This window comes from Artemia franciscana, chromosome 1 (genome assembly GCF_032884065.1).
Source record: "Artemia franciscana chromosome 1, ASM3288406v1, whole genome shotgun sequence".
NCBI classification, from domain to species: Eukaryota; Metazoa; Arthropoda; class Branchiopoda; order Anostraca; family Artemiidae; genus Artemia; species Artemia franciscana.
The window spans coordinates 4648921-4667381 of record NC_088863.1 but is presented as its reverse complement, the minus strand read 5'-3'; the positions used below and the strand labels follow the sequence as shown (position 1 = coordinate 4667381).

At 36.0% G+C, this 18461-nt stretch overlaps 1 protein-coding gene across 2 annotated transcripts in view; it reads left to right on the top strand.

Annotated features, from left to right (window-relative positions):
• The window catches only part of LOC136024740 (tau-tubulin kinase homolog Asator-like), a 132122-nt gene that overhangs the window by 86204 nt on the left and 27457 nt on the right, over positions 1-18461 (top strand). For both annotated transcript variants that reach the window (XM_065700186.1, XM_065700177.1), the window contains exons 14-16: positions 3501-4331; positions 7064-7335; positions 8401-8541. In XM_065700186.1, the coding sequence (XP_065556258.1) occupies positions 3501-4331; positions 7064-7335; positions 8401-8541 (1244 nt within the window). The remainder of the gene's footprint in view (positions 1-3500; positions 4332-7063; positions 7336-8400; positions 8542-18461) is intronic.

The following is an 18461-nucleotide window of genomic DNA, read 5'->3' as shown; positions in this document are numbered from 1 at the left end:
ATCGAATATCAGCGCCCTTTGGAGGGGGCTTTACTGAGACCAACTTATCAAACATACTATACATCACTCATTGTCGATACTGACCAAAGCATCACGCTCGTTATTCTTTGCCTGGAGCCTTAATTCAGCCTCATTCTGTCACACACGAACGAACTTTCCAAGTCCTTGATTGGTTTTATTTTATTTAAAAGTTAAGCTCTTAGGGCGTTCAAAGCCGGAGGTATATCAGAACATATTCTCATGCCCTAACCTTTCAGTTTGCCGACGAATTTTAAAACGGTGTGTACATCATGCTCTGACGCAAACGGCATTTTAACTGGGGGAACTTGTTTTCTAGAAGACGATGGGCGCCTAGAAATACTTTCGGGTTTGGGGTTACTCCTGTATGACCGAGAAAGTACAGTATTCTCCGATACCGAAAGTTTAGTTTCAATTAGATCTTTCACTTTCCTTTCGAGAGTCTCTCCCGGCCGTTCTTTTTCCAGGCCGTGTAATACAAGGTTAAGTTCCTGATCCTTAACTTCCAGCTGTAGAAATCTCTGATTGGCTCAGCCCAGTTGTAGGCTTTGCTCACCCAATTTAATCTCAAGTTCAGCAATTTTCTCGTCTTTTTGAGTGAGTTGAGTGCATAGCGACGGGGTATCGCTAGTCAGACCACGGTCTTGGTCTGAAAGTGATTGATTAGAATGGAACTAACTGAATGGAATTTTGCCTCTGTTTTTGCGGTTAGCTCCTTGACAGCTTGGTTACGGAAGCTGTCGAGATTTGATCATGTGTTTTATCTGGTTGAATTGAAACTTATTTATCAGTTAACTCAGAATTATGTTAATTGTTAATTCAGAATTTAGCTGCTAATCAGAATTTACCAAAATCAGTAGATCAGAAAATCGCTGAACTTAATAGTTTTAAGATATAATCTATTCTTTGATTTAGCAAATATTTTTTTTTAGTTTGCTTCGGCAGCCGCGTTTAAAAATTTTGTCACTCGGATGAATGTTCGGTTTGCTTGTGTATGGGAGCAAAGTTAAAAAGTATGATTCTTTAACCGGAAAAATTGTATCTAGTATAAACGGATAAACATCCTTTGGATTTAATGGTGGAGTTTAACAGTGCATATTTGTTTTAGATGTTTACTCAAATGCGTCTTATTTTCCTAAAAATTTGCAGGAAAACCACAGAATTTTGTTTTCAATCGGACTTAGTAGCTGTAATTCACAACGTAACGTTGTCTGGTTATATTAGATCGGCTTAATTTTTCTTTTTTTGTTGGAACTGTTTATTTTTTTCCATGTGAAACACGTGACCGCGACAGTCTTAAAGCTGCAACTTACTCCCAAACCAGTTATGTCGTTGAACTTCAGGGTCTTAAGATATTATTCACCCAGCCAGAATAATGATATTACGTAAGACTTTTATCCCAGTGAATGATCTAAACTTGTTTAAAGACAATGTACATTTTCCTATTTTCGCACGTCTCCAACTTATTTTCTTCGTATTTTTCAGACTAAGAACCAAATTATAAAGAAGATATCACCATTTGTTCAGTAGTTGGATAAGGTTCAATCTTAACTATGGAATTATAACAGAAGTGTTCTACAGGGTGTCCAGAAAGTATGGGTGCATACAAATTTTATTTGATGATTCAATTAAAAAAAAAAACAACTGAAAGTAAGGGGCAACATTAAAACTTAAAACGAAAGGAAATTATTCCGCGTATGGAAGGGATAGCTTCCTCCTAAACATCTTGCTCTTGATGCTGAAGTTTTTTGTACACTTGTCCCAGTGTACAATTTCCTCTTGAAAGTTCACCCCCTCGCAAACTTGCCTCTTCACCAACTCGATTCTTTCTTATTTAGACAGAGCTGGAGGGATTCGATTTGGGAATTATAAATAACATTAAACAAATAAAATATCAAAACTTGTATGTACCCTGTCTTTGTGGACACCATATATTATATCGAAGTATTAAAACCTTAAGACTGCAGATAAATAACAAACCTAAACCTTCACACGAAACATAAGCATTTGAGTTTGAATATTTTTGGAATTAGAGGGGAAAAGGCCAAGTTCTTTGGCCGAAGGCCCTTGAAATAGTAAAATTAAACTGCTACAGACGACTATACTAAGGGAGAAAGAGAGATGAACTTGTTCTAGCATTTACAAATATTCTTAAAAAAAATTAGGGTCGAAAATTTGAGACTCAATTGAGAAGAAACGGTGCTGCCATAGTTGCATTGTATCACAAAATCACAACTGCACTGCCACCCGCCAGTGCAGCAGCCACAACTGCCAGTGCAGTTGTGATGTTTTTGCCAATATATGTTTTACCCTAATTAAAAAAATTTGGGTTGAAAATTAGGCTAAATTGTGAAAAAACAAGCCAGTGTAGTTGTGACGTTTTTGCCAATGCATGTTTTACTCTGATGGTATTTTTATAAAGTAATTTTTTCCCTTAGGTCTAACAACAATTTACAAAGAGGGTTAAATTGCTGTTGAGCTAAAATTTTGAGATATTTGATCGATTTAGAACCACCAAATAGCTATCTAGTCTCCCATTTTGAAAGGCCGTAATAATGCATGCAGCTAATATAAATAAACAAAATCTTTTTTTCTGAAAAACCCCTCTTGAAAAATTAAAAAAATTTCTCCTGAAACTCATTTTTGCCCCCTTTTTTCGGAAAGTATTGTTGGGGTAAAATGTGCTGTAACTAGTATTATTAATGTAGTGCATTTACGGTCTATCCGACAGCGGGCGGGGTGAAATTTGCAGCTCGTCTCATATTTAAAAAAGTATCAAATAGTCCGTGGGTAGCAAACTGTCGGTAAAGAGCGATCCTTGTCAATAGAAAGCTTAACTCTTAGAAAAGGATAGTTACCCAAAGGTTTACAAAATATCTGCTTTTTATGCTGAATTTAAATATATAAAACCCAATAAGTTTGGGTGTACCCATCAAATTCTTCTAACATCAGAAAATCTTACACAATTTCCCTAATAAAGGGCTAAAAATTCCCCCAAAATTGACGTGATCTTACAGAAAACCATACCGCTAAATTTTAAATAACTGACAACCTTATTACAGAGGCTTCAAGCTGCTATCTACAAAAGTATGGAAATTCGTATTTTTACCTCTAAGGATGGTCAAACAAATACACTTTTGTCACGGGGGTCATTTCAAGCTAGTGGATCTAAATTATCAGAGCAGAGTTCAGCTTTCCATAAAGGTTTTTTTTATCTCCTGTCTTCTTTTAATGGTTAAATGTTAGTCTTTTTGTCGCTAGTCGCATACATAACAGAAAAATGCTTAACTTGAGTAAGATTGGGGCGTGATCTTCTAGCTTAAGAATCAGGAAGGGTTAAACTGAGCCCCTGCCCCCCGGTAAAAATGTTACATATGTTATTATTTTTGGGCCACCTAGGTATATTGATTAGGCCTTTTAATGTAATTGAATTTCAGTAAAAACTAAAATTTGCTTGAACATTTCTTTTATTATGTTTGTAGGAACTGGCTGGAGGATCCCGTAAAAACAATCAAGAACAAATCTGGACAGCATGCACTAAAGTGGAGCAAAGAGTCTTTGATGTTCCAACTGCTCCAATATCTCCAGAAAGCTATCTCATTGGACCTGGTGACTCAAATATAGATCCCAAAAATCAAGAAGAAGCTAGATCCTTGCCCGGACCTGAATCGACTGTTTATTTTGATGTTGAAGAATCAAGCAGAACTGCCTTTCAAAGTTTTACCAAAGGTCAAGATCAAGAAGAATCTGTATATAGCCAGCCCAAAAAGGGCCGATCCCCATTTGGTCTCCCCAGTCCTCCTATTGAGGACACGCCCCTTTCCCTCCCAACGATTGATAAGCCAGAAGTACCCACCCGTAAGTTAGGGCAGATCGAGCCACCAAGAATCAAGACTGTTGAACTGATTCGAGACAGTTTAGATAGTGATGATTCAAGCTCAAGTAAAGAAACAAATAGTGTTCGAATCAAAGAAAGAAGGGAGACGGTCGTTCAATTACCCCAAGCTCCAACTAAATCTTTAGTGCAAAGTATTGCTAGCAGTGAGAAACGTGGATCTGTTGACTCTGGAGATCGTATAGCTTCTCCTCTTACCGGGATTCATGTACTCTCGGAAAGGATAGATGAGGAACAAAGGAAAATATCAGTGATTAATTTGCAAGATTTAGGAGCGGCATTTAGTGTTAGTAGCGTGCTTAGGAGTTCATCACCTATGCCATCTAGTAGGAGGAGCCCGCCTGTGGAGTCCAAGGCTGAAGAAGCTAGCACGAAATCGAAATCTTCTAGTGCAAAGAAAATAGAAGTTTTTGAGCAAGTAGGTTTTTTAATATGCTTTTAACATTGAAAATTAGAAAGCAAAACTTGTGTTAAAAACAAGCAGAAATTTGCTTGTGTAAGACTTCGGACTTGAATAAATTTAGACTACTACAAGTAATGGTGCTGTGGCTGCTTAGTAGTAAATGATTTTATAGACCGGACTGGCTTGCATGTCGAAAAAACATCAAGCTGCTAAATTTAATTTAAACTTAAGCAATATATTTAGCTTTTAGTAAAGCGTGAATCTCGATCTAGACTTTAGTATTTAGCAAATTAAAAAGAAAAATGTGAAGAAAAAAAACGAAAGATTTTTCCAACCATTGAAAAAAGGATAAAAATGGAGATGTTTCGGTCAAGGCCTCTGCTCGGCCTTCCTCATTGAACAAAATTAAAAAAAAAATTATTTAAATAAAAAAAATAAACGAATAGAAGTCCCAAGGACAAAATACAAACAATACGAACATCGTCAAATAAACACTAAAGTTGCCTCTTTAAGTAACCAAAAATTGGAGGGCAGCTAGGCCTCCTCCCCCACCCCCCTTTTTTATCAAAATCGTCCGATCAAAACTATGACAAATCCATTTAGACAAAAAAATTAATATTGAAATTTCGTTTTAATTATTCATGTGCGGTGAGCCAAAAACAAAACATGCAGTAATTCAAAAACGTTCAGAAATTAAATAAAAAAAAAGTTTTTTTTAACTGCAAGTAAGGAGCAACATTAAAACTTAAAACGAAGAGAAATTATTCCGTATATGAAAGGGGTTGCCCCCTTCTCAACGCCTCGCTCTTTACGCTAAAGCTTTTATTGTTTTAAAAAGTAGAGTTGTGAGAAAGAGTCAAACTTTAGCGTAAAGGCGAGGCGTTGAGAAGGTGGCAACCCCTTTCATATACGGAATAATTTCTGTTCGTCTTAAGTTTAATATTGCTCCTTACTTGCAGTTAAAAAAACCTTTTTTTTTATTTGATTTTTTTTTTACCAAGAGTAATGGTCAAGCCGCGTTATAGGTACACTAATTGATAAAAAAAAAAAAAAAAACAGATTTTCGAATGATCCGTGTTTCTCACTGATTTTAACATCACACTTGTACTACTGGACGGAAGACAAAAAGAGTTGAAATGTGGTTGGAAAAGCCTAATACTGATTTGCTCTCAAATTTTTTCTACTTATCCTCTGTCTTTGTATCTTTTTTTCAGACGCAACTTATAGATAGAAATATGTTGTTCCAAGCTCCCATCTTTTTTATTCTTAGTAGAAATATGTCTTAGCTCTTGACTCTGATTGGTCATCTACAAACATTATGCTAATAACTTGAACCTAGCTCAACTGAACAAATAATTACCGGGATGCGTTACTTACGTTAACGCGAATCTATCGATAAATGTGACTTTAGGGGGCTTAAACATTAGGGAGAAAGATGATCAACCGTCTTTTTGGTTGCAAACATACCCATGTAGCTGCACGGATGGTTAGTTAGAAATTACAGATTTTACAGAAATTAAATTAATTTCCTTGAAAAATGAATGGTTTTATCTGAAGCATGCCTCTGTAAAGATATTTAAGCATCTCAGAGTTGAAATCAAAGGATTTAACCTCTCAGGTAATACCCAATTAGCGCCCACAAACTTTTCAACCTTATTCTCTTCCACGTTGCATTTGGAATTAAACGGAATGTTAGTCTCCGTTCGGCTTTTTTATACGGTTTATTTCTTTCATTATGTATTTATCCCTGTTTTTTATCCCTGTTTTCTGTTTATTTTCAAACTAGTTCTCTAGAGTTATTTTTTCTCTATATAACTAACTAACTTACTCTACGTAACTAACTATCTCTATAGTTAGTTTAGTTTTTATCTAGTCAGTTTTATTTCAAGTTAGTTCTCTCTAAGGTTTCAGTGTTTGTAACTTTTGATAGAGTGTTTTCAAGAAAAAGAAAAAAAAAGCTTCGATAAAACCTACTTCTGTGTTTTTTAATTCCAACTTTGTCTTATCTTAAATATTTTTATTTGGTTCCTTTGGGCCACCCCCCCCCCCCGGAGATCTTTGCACTCTCGGTGTGTATACGAACTAGAAAATTCATTCACTGATGTGCACGCTTTAGACTTATTTAATTTTAATTTATTAATCAAGTTCAACTGTTTATTATAGAATTAGTATTCTATGGTGCAAAATCATGAGATAAAATAAAAATAAAATAAATTAAAGTTAAATTAATTTTATCCATAAAACTAAATAAAACGATAATATTAAAATAAAATAAATTAAAATAATAAAATAAAATTATATGATTAATTAAAATATCAAATTAAATCTCATTTCAATATCAATTCAATCTCATTAAAATCAATAGCACCACAAAATTAATTTATAAATTCAATAATAAAAATTAACATTAAACGAATCGAAATTAATCTTAAAATAGTAATGTTAAAAACAAGTTTTTGTAGGTATAGTTCGTTGTTTCTAAGATACTGACTTGTTACACTTCTCCTGTAGGAAATCATAAGCTCCATCATGGAGTATGTCGGTTAAGTATAATTGAGCACAGTATAACTTGCGCTGACAATGACATTTTTCTATCATTTTTCTATGGCATTTTTCTAATGACATTTTTCTATGACATTATTCGATAAAGGTGTATTTTACTTTTTTACTTCATTTGTTTTAAGGGTTTGTTGATCAAACCAAAGGTAAGTAAAGACAAGAATACTACAACTGCTTTCAATTTCTAGATACGTCCTACAACCCCTCCACCAGCTTTCAAAACCCCAGAGCCTGATAATACTCCCCCAGAGAACGTCAGCGGTCGAGTGCGAACATATTCCGAAGAAGAGAGGAACCAGGCAGCTCAAGTCTTGTCCCAGTTTCTATGTCAAAAATCTGCAGATCCTGGTGGAGATAGTGAATGTTCTCGCAGGTCTTCCCGAACGTATGATGGTGCAAATAAGAAACACTTGTCGCTGGAAAAACAAAACAGTGGAGATGAGGAGGCTGAAGCTCAGGGGTAACATTTATGTATTCTTTTTTAATATACGGAGATGTGAATGATTATGTAGGTCTTCCTGAACAAATGATGGTGCAAATATATATATATATATATATATATATATATATATATATATATATATATATATATATATATATATATATATATATATATACTAAACTAAGTTTTTTGGCAAAAAAAAACTAACACATTTTAAGTCTTTGTGCGCTTCCTTTTTCGAGACAATATTTAGGTGTCCCTACAAAAAACATTACCACTGGTGCTTATGTTCAATTTTTTACTCATCTAGCACGAGAGAGAGTATGTGAGAGAGAGCGTGAGAGACAGAGACAGAGGGGGGAGGAGTGAGAGGGAAAGAGTTAGCAACACACCACGAAATGTGTTAGGCGAAGCCGGCTATTTAGGTTTGCCAATTTATTTGCTCAAAATATTTAAGAAGGCAACCTATACATTGGCGTATGGGTAAAGTTAATTGTTTCTTTGCTATTAATAAAATCTTAGAATTCTTAGCTTCATTGAAACTTGTGAGGGGCCAGCGTGAAGTGTGTATAGTGTGAAAATCACACATGGTCCAGAATAGTTGTAAAAAAAAAAAAACAACTGAAATTTAGTTATCTAGAAATGATTTTTTTCCTATATATTCACTCCCCCCTGTCTTATCGTAGGAAAAACTTTTTCGTTAAAACCTCTTTAAGACACGACTTTTGTATTAGACAAGGTCTGGTTTTTTCTAGTATATTGGTCTGGTTTCATCTGGATTGACTGATTTGGATAATAATAGACATTAAGAGGCTTTCTCTAATTAGAAATCAAAGCTAGATTCCTTTGTTTCTTTTCTGAACTAGTTTATCGTTTTCATGAGATTATTCAAAGTGCAACTTGGGCAATTGATTGTTTTTTTTTTTCACTGAATAATCGTAATTTTTAAAATTATAACTGTTACCGACAATAGATAAATTAGTGACTAATTAGTAACCAATTATAGGATTGGAACGTTCTGCGGCCCAAGATTTTCTATAAGTGGCTCTCTGGTTCTCTGTTACAATTTTTGTTTTCTTTCAGAAACGACGCTACGCCCCTTCGGCGACGACAAGGGGTCGAAAAATATGTTGCCGACGCCACTGATCTTAATTTGCAGTTTACAAGACGGCGCTCACGTTACTCTACTGTTGAAATCCCTCCTAGAGCTCAATCTCGATCAAGGTAATTCTAATTTTATTTGGGAGGTGATGCTTGGTTAAGACGTTTTCGCTACCCCAGACATAAAAAAAGATATAAATTTAACATAATTTTTTTGGGGGGAATTTAAACGAAAAGGTAATGCTCATTTCCACACGGCTGTCACAAGCTCTGACATAATTTGACATAAATTTGATTAATACGTAAAAAAAGGCCTTAAAATTTTGGGTAATTATACACTAAAGTACAAGATTGACATCTTCATATTAATAACATAAAATAACAAGATTGCCATGTCAAATTCGAATTGAAGACTATGGTTAAAAACAAAAAAAGAAAATATGTTTATAATTTACGCCCCTTTTTAAAAATGTTTGTTTTTATTATCCCCGTACTAGCATAATATTTGTAGGCATGAATATATAATGAGTCGGAGGTAATTGGCTTGGGACTGTCTGTGCAGGATTTTGACTCTTGTTGATAGAAGAGCATTGCCAAGTGCTGAAAACATTGTTGTGACCAAGATGGGCCCAGGATTGCACAAAGCCTCCATTCATACCGGAGGTCCCAAGGACTTCTTGCTGTCCGGTTCTAAGCCGGCTTAAGCGCTTCGGTGTAGACTTGAGAAGATATGTTGATCCCCGCACTGCACTGGTATCCGGGATCATTGATTTTTCTGAGGCCAAAATAATTTCAATGATTTGAAGAACATGAAAATCGGAACATGGAATATTACAACGGTTAAAAATGACTATCGTATCGACATTTTGACTGACGAATTCAGATGATTCGAACTGGACTTATTAGGAGTTTCAGAATCTCATATCCCGGAGGTAGGAAACATGAAATTAGGTGATATAGAATTTGTTTACTCCGGCAGGAAGGATGTGGTACGTAGACAGGGAGTAGGGCTCATTATGAATAAGGAAGCTGCTAAGTCTTGTTCAGGCTGGGAAGGTATTAATAATAGATTACTAGTTGCTCATTTTATGACTAAAGAGTTCAGGGTATCAGTTATAGTAGCATATGCCCCTGTTGAACCGACTGACGGAGATAATAGTGACACAGATGAATCTTACTTACTTGGTATCCCAGCCTAGGTAAATTTGGTGTAGGAAAAAAAACAGTAAAGAAAACAAGAGCCAAGAGCTCATATGGCACTTGTGACGAGGCAAGAAAAGCTAAGAGCCAAGAGGTCATATGGTATGAGGTCTAACAAAATTCCAAGAATCAATTGATTGATTTAAAAGGAAAATCAGAGGCTTAATGCCGGTCAGGATTTAAAATAAGAGCTCTGAGTCACGATGTCCTTCTAAATATCAAAATTCATTAAGATCCGATCACCCACTCGTAAGTTATAAATACCTAATTTTTTCTAATTTTTCCTCTCCCTTTAGCCTCCCAGATGGTCGAATCTGGGAAAACGACTTTGTCAAGTCAATTTGTGCAGCTCCCTGACACACCTGCCAACTTTCATCGTCCTAGCACGTCCAGAAGCACTAAACTCGCCAAATCATTGAACCCCTCCCCCCAACTTCCCCAAAGAAAGCGAATCCGGTACGGTTACGTCAATCACGTATCAAGGACATTTGCTTATTCTATCCACCAAGCTTCATCCCGATTCCTCCACTCCAAGTGTTTTCCAAGATTTCCCCCTCCAACTCCCCCAATGTCAAAAGATCTGGTCGGGATTTGAAATAAGAGCTCTGAGACATGAATTCCTTCTAAATATCAAATTTCATTCAGATCCGATCACCTATTCGTAAGATAAAAATGCCCCAATTTTCACGTTTTCCAAGAATTCCGGTTTCCCCCTCCAACTCCCCCCAATGTCACAGGATCTGGTCGGAATTTGAAATTAAAGCTTTAAAGCACAAGATCCTTCTAAATATCAAATTTCATTAAGATCTGGTCACCCTTTCGTAAGTTACAAATACCTCATTTTTCCAAATTACCCCCCCCCCCCCCCAACTCCACCAAAGAGAGCAGATCCGGTCCGGTTATGTCAGTCACGTATCTTAGACATGTTTTTATTCTTCCCATCCAGTTTCATCCTGATCTCTCCGCTTTAAGTATTTTCTAAGATTTCCGGTCCCCCCCCCCCCAATGACGCTGGATCCGGTTGAGATTTAAAATAAGAGATCTGAGTTACGAGGTCCTTCTAAATATGAAGTTTCATGAAGATCTGATCACTCCTTCGTAAGTTAAAAATACGTAATTTTTCTAATTTTTCAGAATTACCCCCCTCCCCCATAGAGCAGATCCGTTCCAATTATGTAAATCACGTATCTAAGACATCTGCTTATTTTTCCCACCAAGTTTCATCCTGATCCCTCCAATCTAAGCGTTTTCTATGATTTTGGGTTCCCAGAATTACCCCCCTCCCCATCCAACTACCCCAAAGAGAGTGGATCCGTTCCGGTTATGTCAATCATATTTCTAGGACTTGTGCCTATTTTTCCCACCAACTTTCAGCCCGATCCCTCCACTCTAAGTGTTTTCCAAGATTTTAGGTTTCCCCCTCCCAACTCCCCCCCCCCCAATGTCACCAGATTCGGTCGGGATTTAAAATAACAGCTCTGAGACACGATATCCTTCTAAACATCAAATTTCATTAAGATATGATCAACCGTTCGTAAGTTAGAAATACTTCATTTTTTCTATTTTTTCCGAATTAACGCCCCCCCCCCCACTCCCCCTCCTGATGGTCAAATCGGGAAAACGAATATTTCTAATTTAATTTAGTCCGTTCCCTGATACTCCTGCCAAATTTCACTGTCCTAGCTTACCTGGAAGTGCCTAAAGTAGCAAAACCGGGACCGACAGACAGACAGAAAGACAGACCGACAGAATTTGCGATTGCTATATGTCACTTGGTTAATACCAAGTGCCATAAAAAGCCAGTAAAAAAAACAGAAAAGAAAAATAGTTCGGAAGAATAGGAAGACAAGTCTGCAAACCAAGATTAGAATATTGGAAGGTACAGTTATGACAGTTGCCAAATATGGCTCTGAAGCATGGACGCTCTGAAAAGCGGATGAAGATTTACTAGATGTTTTCCAGAGAAATTGCCTACGGGTTTTTCTGGGTACCGATCTGACTGATCGTATTTCAAACACTAGGCTGTACGAAAAGTGTGGTACAATCCCGCTTTCTGGGGCTATAATGAAATAAAGGTTGAGATGGCTAAAGCACGTTCTGCGGATGCAGAATGACAGATTACCGAAGATTGTCCTTTTCGGCCGACCGTCTAGGGCTAACCGGAAAGCAGGTCCTCTTCGTCTGGGATGGGAAGATGTCATAAAGAAAGGTTTAAAGGAAATGGGAACTTCTTGGGAGGGTGTAAAGAGGGAGGCTTTGAATAGATTGGGATGGAGGATGAGCGTGCGTAGCTGTGTTGCCCTCAGGCGGCTTCCTGCTGTGGTGAGTTTTTAGTAGTAGTAGTATGTTTTTATTATGGCCAATTTTCAGATTCAAAAGTTTTAATTATTCAATAAAATAAAAGATTGACATTTTTATATTAACAATATAAAATAACAAGAATGCTATGCGATATGGGCAGTACATATAGTTAATGGGACAGTTGGCTGGAGGTCAAATTGTTCAGTGGGAAGTTTTGTCTGTGTATATTTATATCAGGTACATACTTTGGAAGGGGGTTATCCTTGTCCCTTCTCCAAAATTATTAGGCTCGACGACTTTTCTCACGTTTCTCTGTATTATTTTCGAATAATTCCCCTGTTTTTTTTTGGTTTTGATTAACCTGTCCTTTCACCAAAGTTGGGGGGGGGACATTAGCCTCCTAACCGTTTTTGCTCTCCCCCTTCCAGATTTTCAAAAATGCCATTCATCAAAATCCAAAGTTCAGAGACAAATCCCAGCTCAAACGTTTTGTGTGTATGTGTGCGTGTTTGCGTGTGCGTTTTCATATGCATTTGTCTGTGTATGTATTTGCTTTAGAAAAATACTTTTTAAATGCCATTTTTGGTGATTAATAAAAACTTCTGATCCTTTGCTTAGTACTTTGCTAAGATTCTTTTGCCAATTTAACATTTGTAAACTTTTTCCCCTGTATTTACCATGTTTTTTACCATATTTATCATTTTTTCTAACCATTGTTACCACATATTTACCATATAGGGTATAACCAAATACGGAAAATGAGGGACCAGTGGCATAGAAGGAAAACAAAAGTAATGTTAATTCTATCCTTATAATTAAATAAAAAAAACAAGTTTTTTTAACTGAAAGTAAGGAGCGACATTAAAACTTAAAACGAACAGAAATTACTTCGTATATGAAAGAGGCTGCTTCCTCATCAACGCCCCGCTCTTTACGCTAGAGTTTGACTCTGTCTCTCAATTCTTCTTTTTAAAACAGTAAAAACTTTAGCGTAAAGAGCGGGGCGTTGATGAGGAAGCAGCCTCTTTCATATGCGAAGTAATTTCTGTTCGTTTTAAGTTTTAATGTCGCTCCTTACTGTAAAGGCTCCTCTTCTCATCTTCTCTCTCTGCGTTCTCTTCTTTAGAACATTACGGTAGCGTTGGCCTACAGTATAGGGTTCGACCGGTGGAGGATATCTAGTATCTCTAACTCTCATAAAGTGTAATAAAAATGTTTATTTATACATATAATACAACGTTGAGGACAGAATCCGAATCTCGACTGACTCGGCTAATTTGCAACTCTAACTTATATTTTATAAAACACGGAACATGGTACAGGAAACTGACATCCCTAAATAATCAGTTTACTTAGAATTTGAAATATTAATAGTTTAACCAGAATATGAATATTTGACAGAAACACGGAAAATCCCACTTCCGCTTTTCCGCTTCCGCTGTTTACAGATTTTCCCCCGGGTTTTCAAAATCATTTTTTTTTTTCAAAAAAAAATAAAAATGATTTTCGATCCTCAAACAAAGGTACACTTAATAAGAACACACACAAATTAAATTACTGATACTAAAACTGAACAATAAGACGCAAGAAAATATTGTTCCAATTGACACTTTTAACTTTCATCGCACTTTATATTGTCACGCTAAGTTCGCATTAAATTCGCATATCTACACCTAGTAGAAAAAATTTGTAGAAAAACATTTGAACGTAACAAAAAAAAACCTTGTCTTCATGAAGATTAACTTGAAGATTTTTACCAAAGCCTTAATTTTTTTTTCAAAAATTATTCAGTTCTTTTACTATTCATAATATATCAAAATGAAGTTAATACGCCGTTTGAGAAAAGTCGCTACAATGCTTTCCTTCACCACATTTATTTTTCTATTATTCCTATTTGAAAGGAAGTGTTTCTTCTGTCTTATTAATCATCGCGAATTCTATCTACATCCTTCCCTCTATCTACCTGTCTATATCAATCCCTTACTAGTCTCTATATTAGCCCTACTCTATTTATCTCTTAGTACTCTATATAATAGCCTGGAGGCTTATTGCTTCTTTTCCTGTTACTTCTCCTAAAACTACTTGACTCTCCACTCGATCCTACTTCAACCTCTATCTCCCCTTTATCTAAGTCTAAACTAGCCTGACTATGCTCTATTTGAATCTCCTGTTGTTCACTAGAAATGGAGCTATCCTCCTTATCCCTGAAGTTACTGCTGGAGTCTCCACTGGACGCTGGTATACAGATGATCTTGAATCAACTCTACTAAGTCCACGATTCTCTAACTCTAATTCTACCATTTTTGATTCCTCTGACATTAATGTACTTGTTATTATTGGTTGGTCAAGAACTACCAAAATTTGAACTACCAAAAGTTTCTGAACCGGACGTTGACGTAAGCTATAAGGATTAGAGTTATTATCATCCTCTTGATTCCCATCGCAGGGGAATCAATTCCCCTATTTTGGTAAAATTAATCTTTATCAGCTGTGATTGTGCTGAATTGTGGCGTAGAGACTATCGGCTCAAAGCTGTTTTGGTTCGTGCACAATTGTGTTATTGATATATGCTAAGAAACTTTTCATCATTTGACTTCGGAAGTAATGAATTGTTGCTGTTTGCATCGTCAAAGATTCCAGTTTCAAGTTCCAGGTTCCCGCTCCAGATTCCAGTTTTAGAAAAAGAAGTGAAGGACGTGAAGAGCAATTTACGATTGTAAGTCATGCATTTTAAGTTCGCACGCGAGTAGGAAATCTGTTAGGAGTGTTTAGTAACGATTTTGCCTTGTTTTTGACAATCACAGCTGATAAAGATGAATTTTACCAAAATTGGAAGGTAAAGAAACTTGCGATGGGAATCTAGAGGATGATAATAACTCTAATCCTTTCCGGCGAAAACCGCTGCCACCACTTTGTAAAGGCTCCTCTTCTCTCTCTGCGTTCTCTTCTTTAGAACATTACGGTAGCGTTGGCCTACGGTATAGGGTTCGACCGGTGGAGGATATCTAGTATCTCTAACTCTCATAAAGTGTAATAAAAATGTTTATTTATACATATAATACAACGTTGAGGACAGAATCCGAATCTCGACTGACTCGGCTAATTTGCAACTCTAACTTATATTTTATAAAACACGGAACATGGTACATGAAACTGACATCCCTAAATAATCAGTTTACTTAGAATTTGAAATATTAATAGTTTAACCAGAATATGAATATTTGACAGAAACACGGAAAATCCCACTTCCGCTGTTTACATTACTTTCAGTTAAAAAAACTTGTTTTTTTTATTTAATTTCTGAACGTTTTTGAATCAATGCATGTTTTGATTTTGGCTCTCCGCAGAGGAATAATTAAAACGAAATTTGCATTTTTTTTTTTTTGGCTAAATGGCTTTCTCATAATTTTGATCGAATGATTTTGAGGAAAAAAGAGTGGGGGAGAAAGCCTAGTTGCCCTCCGATTTTTTGGCTAATTAAAAAGGCAACTAGAACTTTTAATTTTTTACGAATATTTTTATTAGTAAAAGATTTACGTAACTTATAAATTAGCTTACGTAAAGAACTTTTGTATTCTCATATTTTTTACATATATGAGGGGGTTCGCCCCCTTGTCAGATCCTCGCTCTTTACACTAAAGCTTAAATTTTGTCCCAATTCATTAAGAATGACCCCAGAATCACAAAAGCCGTAGAATAAATAGTTGAAATTACTAAAAATACTTTAGCGTAAAGAGCGAGGTATTAGGAGGAGGTGAGCCCCTCAAATGGGTAATAATTTCTGTTTGTTTTAAGTTACTTCCAGCTGAAAGAACTTTTTCATATTTATTTTTTCATTGTTTTTTTAATAATGCTAGTAAATCCTGCGCTCCCTTCATGGAGATTTTCTTCCCCCATGACAAATTATCGATGGAAAGTTCCCCCAGCATATCCCCCTCTTCTCAACCCCTCCTCCAACCAAAAAAATCCTCCTGAAAACGCCTGTACACTTCCCAATAACCATTACTATATGTAAGCATTGGTCAAAGTTTGTAACTTGTTGCCCCTCCAATGGGGACTGTGGGGAAGTAAGTCGTCCCCAAAGACATAGTTATAAGGTTTTTCGACTACGCTGAATAAAATGGCTCTCTCAGAATGTTGATCCGTTGACTTTGGTAAAATAATTAGCGTGGGAGGGGGCCTAGGTGCCCTCCAATTTTTTTTGTCACTTAAAAAGGGAACTAGAACTTTTCATTTCCGTTAGAATGAGCCCTCTTGCAACATTCTAGGACAACTGGGTCGATACGATCACCCCTGGGAAAAAAAAACAACAAAAAAACAAATAAACACGCATCCGTGATCTGCCTTCTGCCAAAAAATAGAAAATTCCACATTTTTGTAGATAGGATCTTGAAACTTCTACAGTAGGGTTCTCTGATACGCTGAATCTGATGGTGTGATTTTCGTTAAGATTCTATGACTTCTAGGGGGCGTTTCCCCCTATTTTCTAAAATAACGCAAATTTTCTCAGGCTTGTAACTTTTGATGGGTAAGACTAAACTTGATGAACCTTATATATTTAAAATCAGCATTAAAATGCGATTCTTTTGATGTAGGTATTGGTATCAAAATTCCATTTTTTAGAGTTTTGGTTACTATTGAGCCGGTTCGCTCCTTACTACAGTTCGTTACCATGAACTGTTTGATTATATAATTATAATCAAGCAGTTCGTGGTAACGAACTGTAGTAAGGAGCGACCCGGCTCAATAGTAACCGAAACTCCAAAAAAATGGAATTTTGACACAAATCGTTACATCAAAAGAATTGCATTTTAATGCTGATTTTAAATGTATAAGTTTCATCAAGTTTAGTCTTACCGATCAAAATTTACGAGCCTGAGAAAATTTGCCTTATTTTGGAAAATTGGAGAAAACACCCCCTAAAAGTCATACGAAAATCATTCGTTAAGATTTAACGAAAATCACACCGTCAGATTCAGCGTATCAGAGAACCATACTGTAGAAGTTTCAAGCTCCTATCTACAAAAAAGTGGAATTCTGTATTTTTCGCCAGAAGACAAATCACGGATGCGTGTTTATTTGTTCTTTTTTTTGTTTTTTTCCCAGGGGTGATCGTATCGACTCAGTGGTCCTAGAATGTCGCGAGAGGGCTCATTCTAACGGAAATTAAAAGTTCTAGTGCCCTTTTTAAGTGCCAAAATAATTGGAGGGCAACAAGGCCCCCTCCCACGCTCATTTTTCCCCAAAGTCACCAGATCAAAATTCTGAGATAGCCATTTTATTGATCATAGTCGAAAAACCTAATAACTATGTCTTTGGGGACGACATACTCCCCCACAGTCCCTGTTTACTGTTTTAAAAAGTAGAGTTAAGAGAAACAGTCAAACTTTAGCGTAAAGAGCGGGGCGTTGAGGAGGAAAAGCCCCTTTCATACACGGAGTAATTTCTGTTCGTTTTAAGTTTTAATGTCGCTCCTTACTTTCAGTTAAAAAACTTGTTTTTTTTTATTTAATTAGCATTAAAGGAATGAAAATTTTTATTTCCGTAGATGATACATGTTTCAAATCTGAGCTATTTAGGTTTGTAGAGTTATAGAGTCTATAAATTTACTTATAGAAGTATTAAAGATTAAAATTTTTTTTTTGAGGGTCCTTTTATCCAGCTATCCTTTTAAATCGTTTTTTATCCAGGAATCTTGGAATTTATTCTGAAGACTTACAGATTTAATCCATCGTACTGTTTTTTGTTTTGTTTTTTTTGTTGTTGTGTTTTTTAAGTTAATGCCACTGAGAGGAGTGGAAAGGGGATGAAAAAAAAATATTTATCTCCAATTTTCCCTATGGGTTCCCTATTTCCCTATGGGTAAATTATTGAAACAAATAATTTACCCATAGGAGTCACCAGTGAACATATTTGTGGAGGCGCATAATAAGGAATAAACTTTAAAACAAAATTCTAGATATTTCAAGTATTTTAAAATTTGCCTTACATTTCCAGTTTCTGATCAATATTATCTTCTGATTCTTCTTCCTCACTTGTTCAAGTCGAACATGTTGACATATAACTTACTGACATGTAACTTGTTGACATATCTTAGAAGAATATGACGGAAGAAAGAGAAATACAGAAAGCATTAAAACATGAGTTCAAAATTAAAATATGGTCGAGAGACCCAAGTAAAGATAGCAATATGATAATGCAAACTCCACCACACTTTCCGTAAATTTGGAAGGGGTCTCATTGGATTTCCTACGAGGGAATTATTCATCATCAAATATTAAAGGGGATTTCGCCCCTGTGCTCGCGATCTTGAGAAATACGTTTTAACAGATCAAAATTGTTTACCGGAAGAAAATAAATAGTGAAAAGGTTACATGGCCTAGAATGCAGGGAAAGGAAAATTTAAAATGACATACACGTATAGGATAACACGAAAAACATATTAAAAAAGAATAAACATTGTATAAAGGAAAAAGATTTTACCAATATTACCTTTCATTACCTGCCGTAAACCGAGGTGTCATATGCAATAAACATTACCA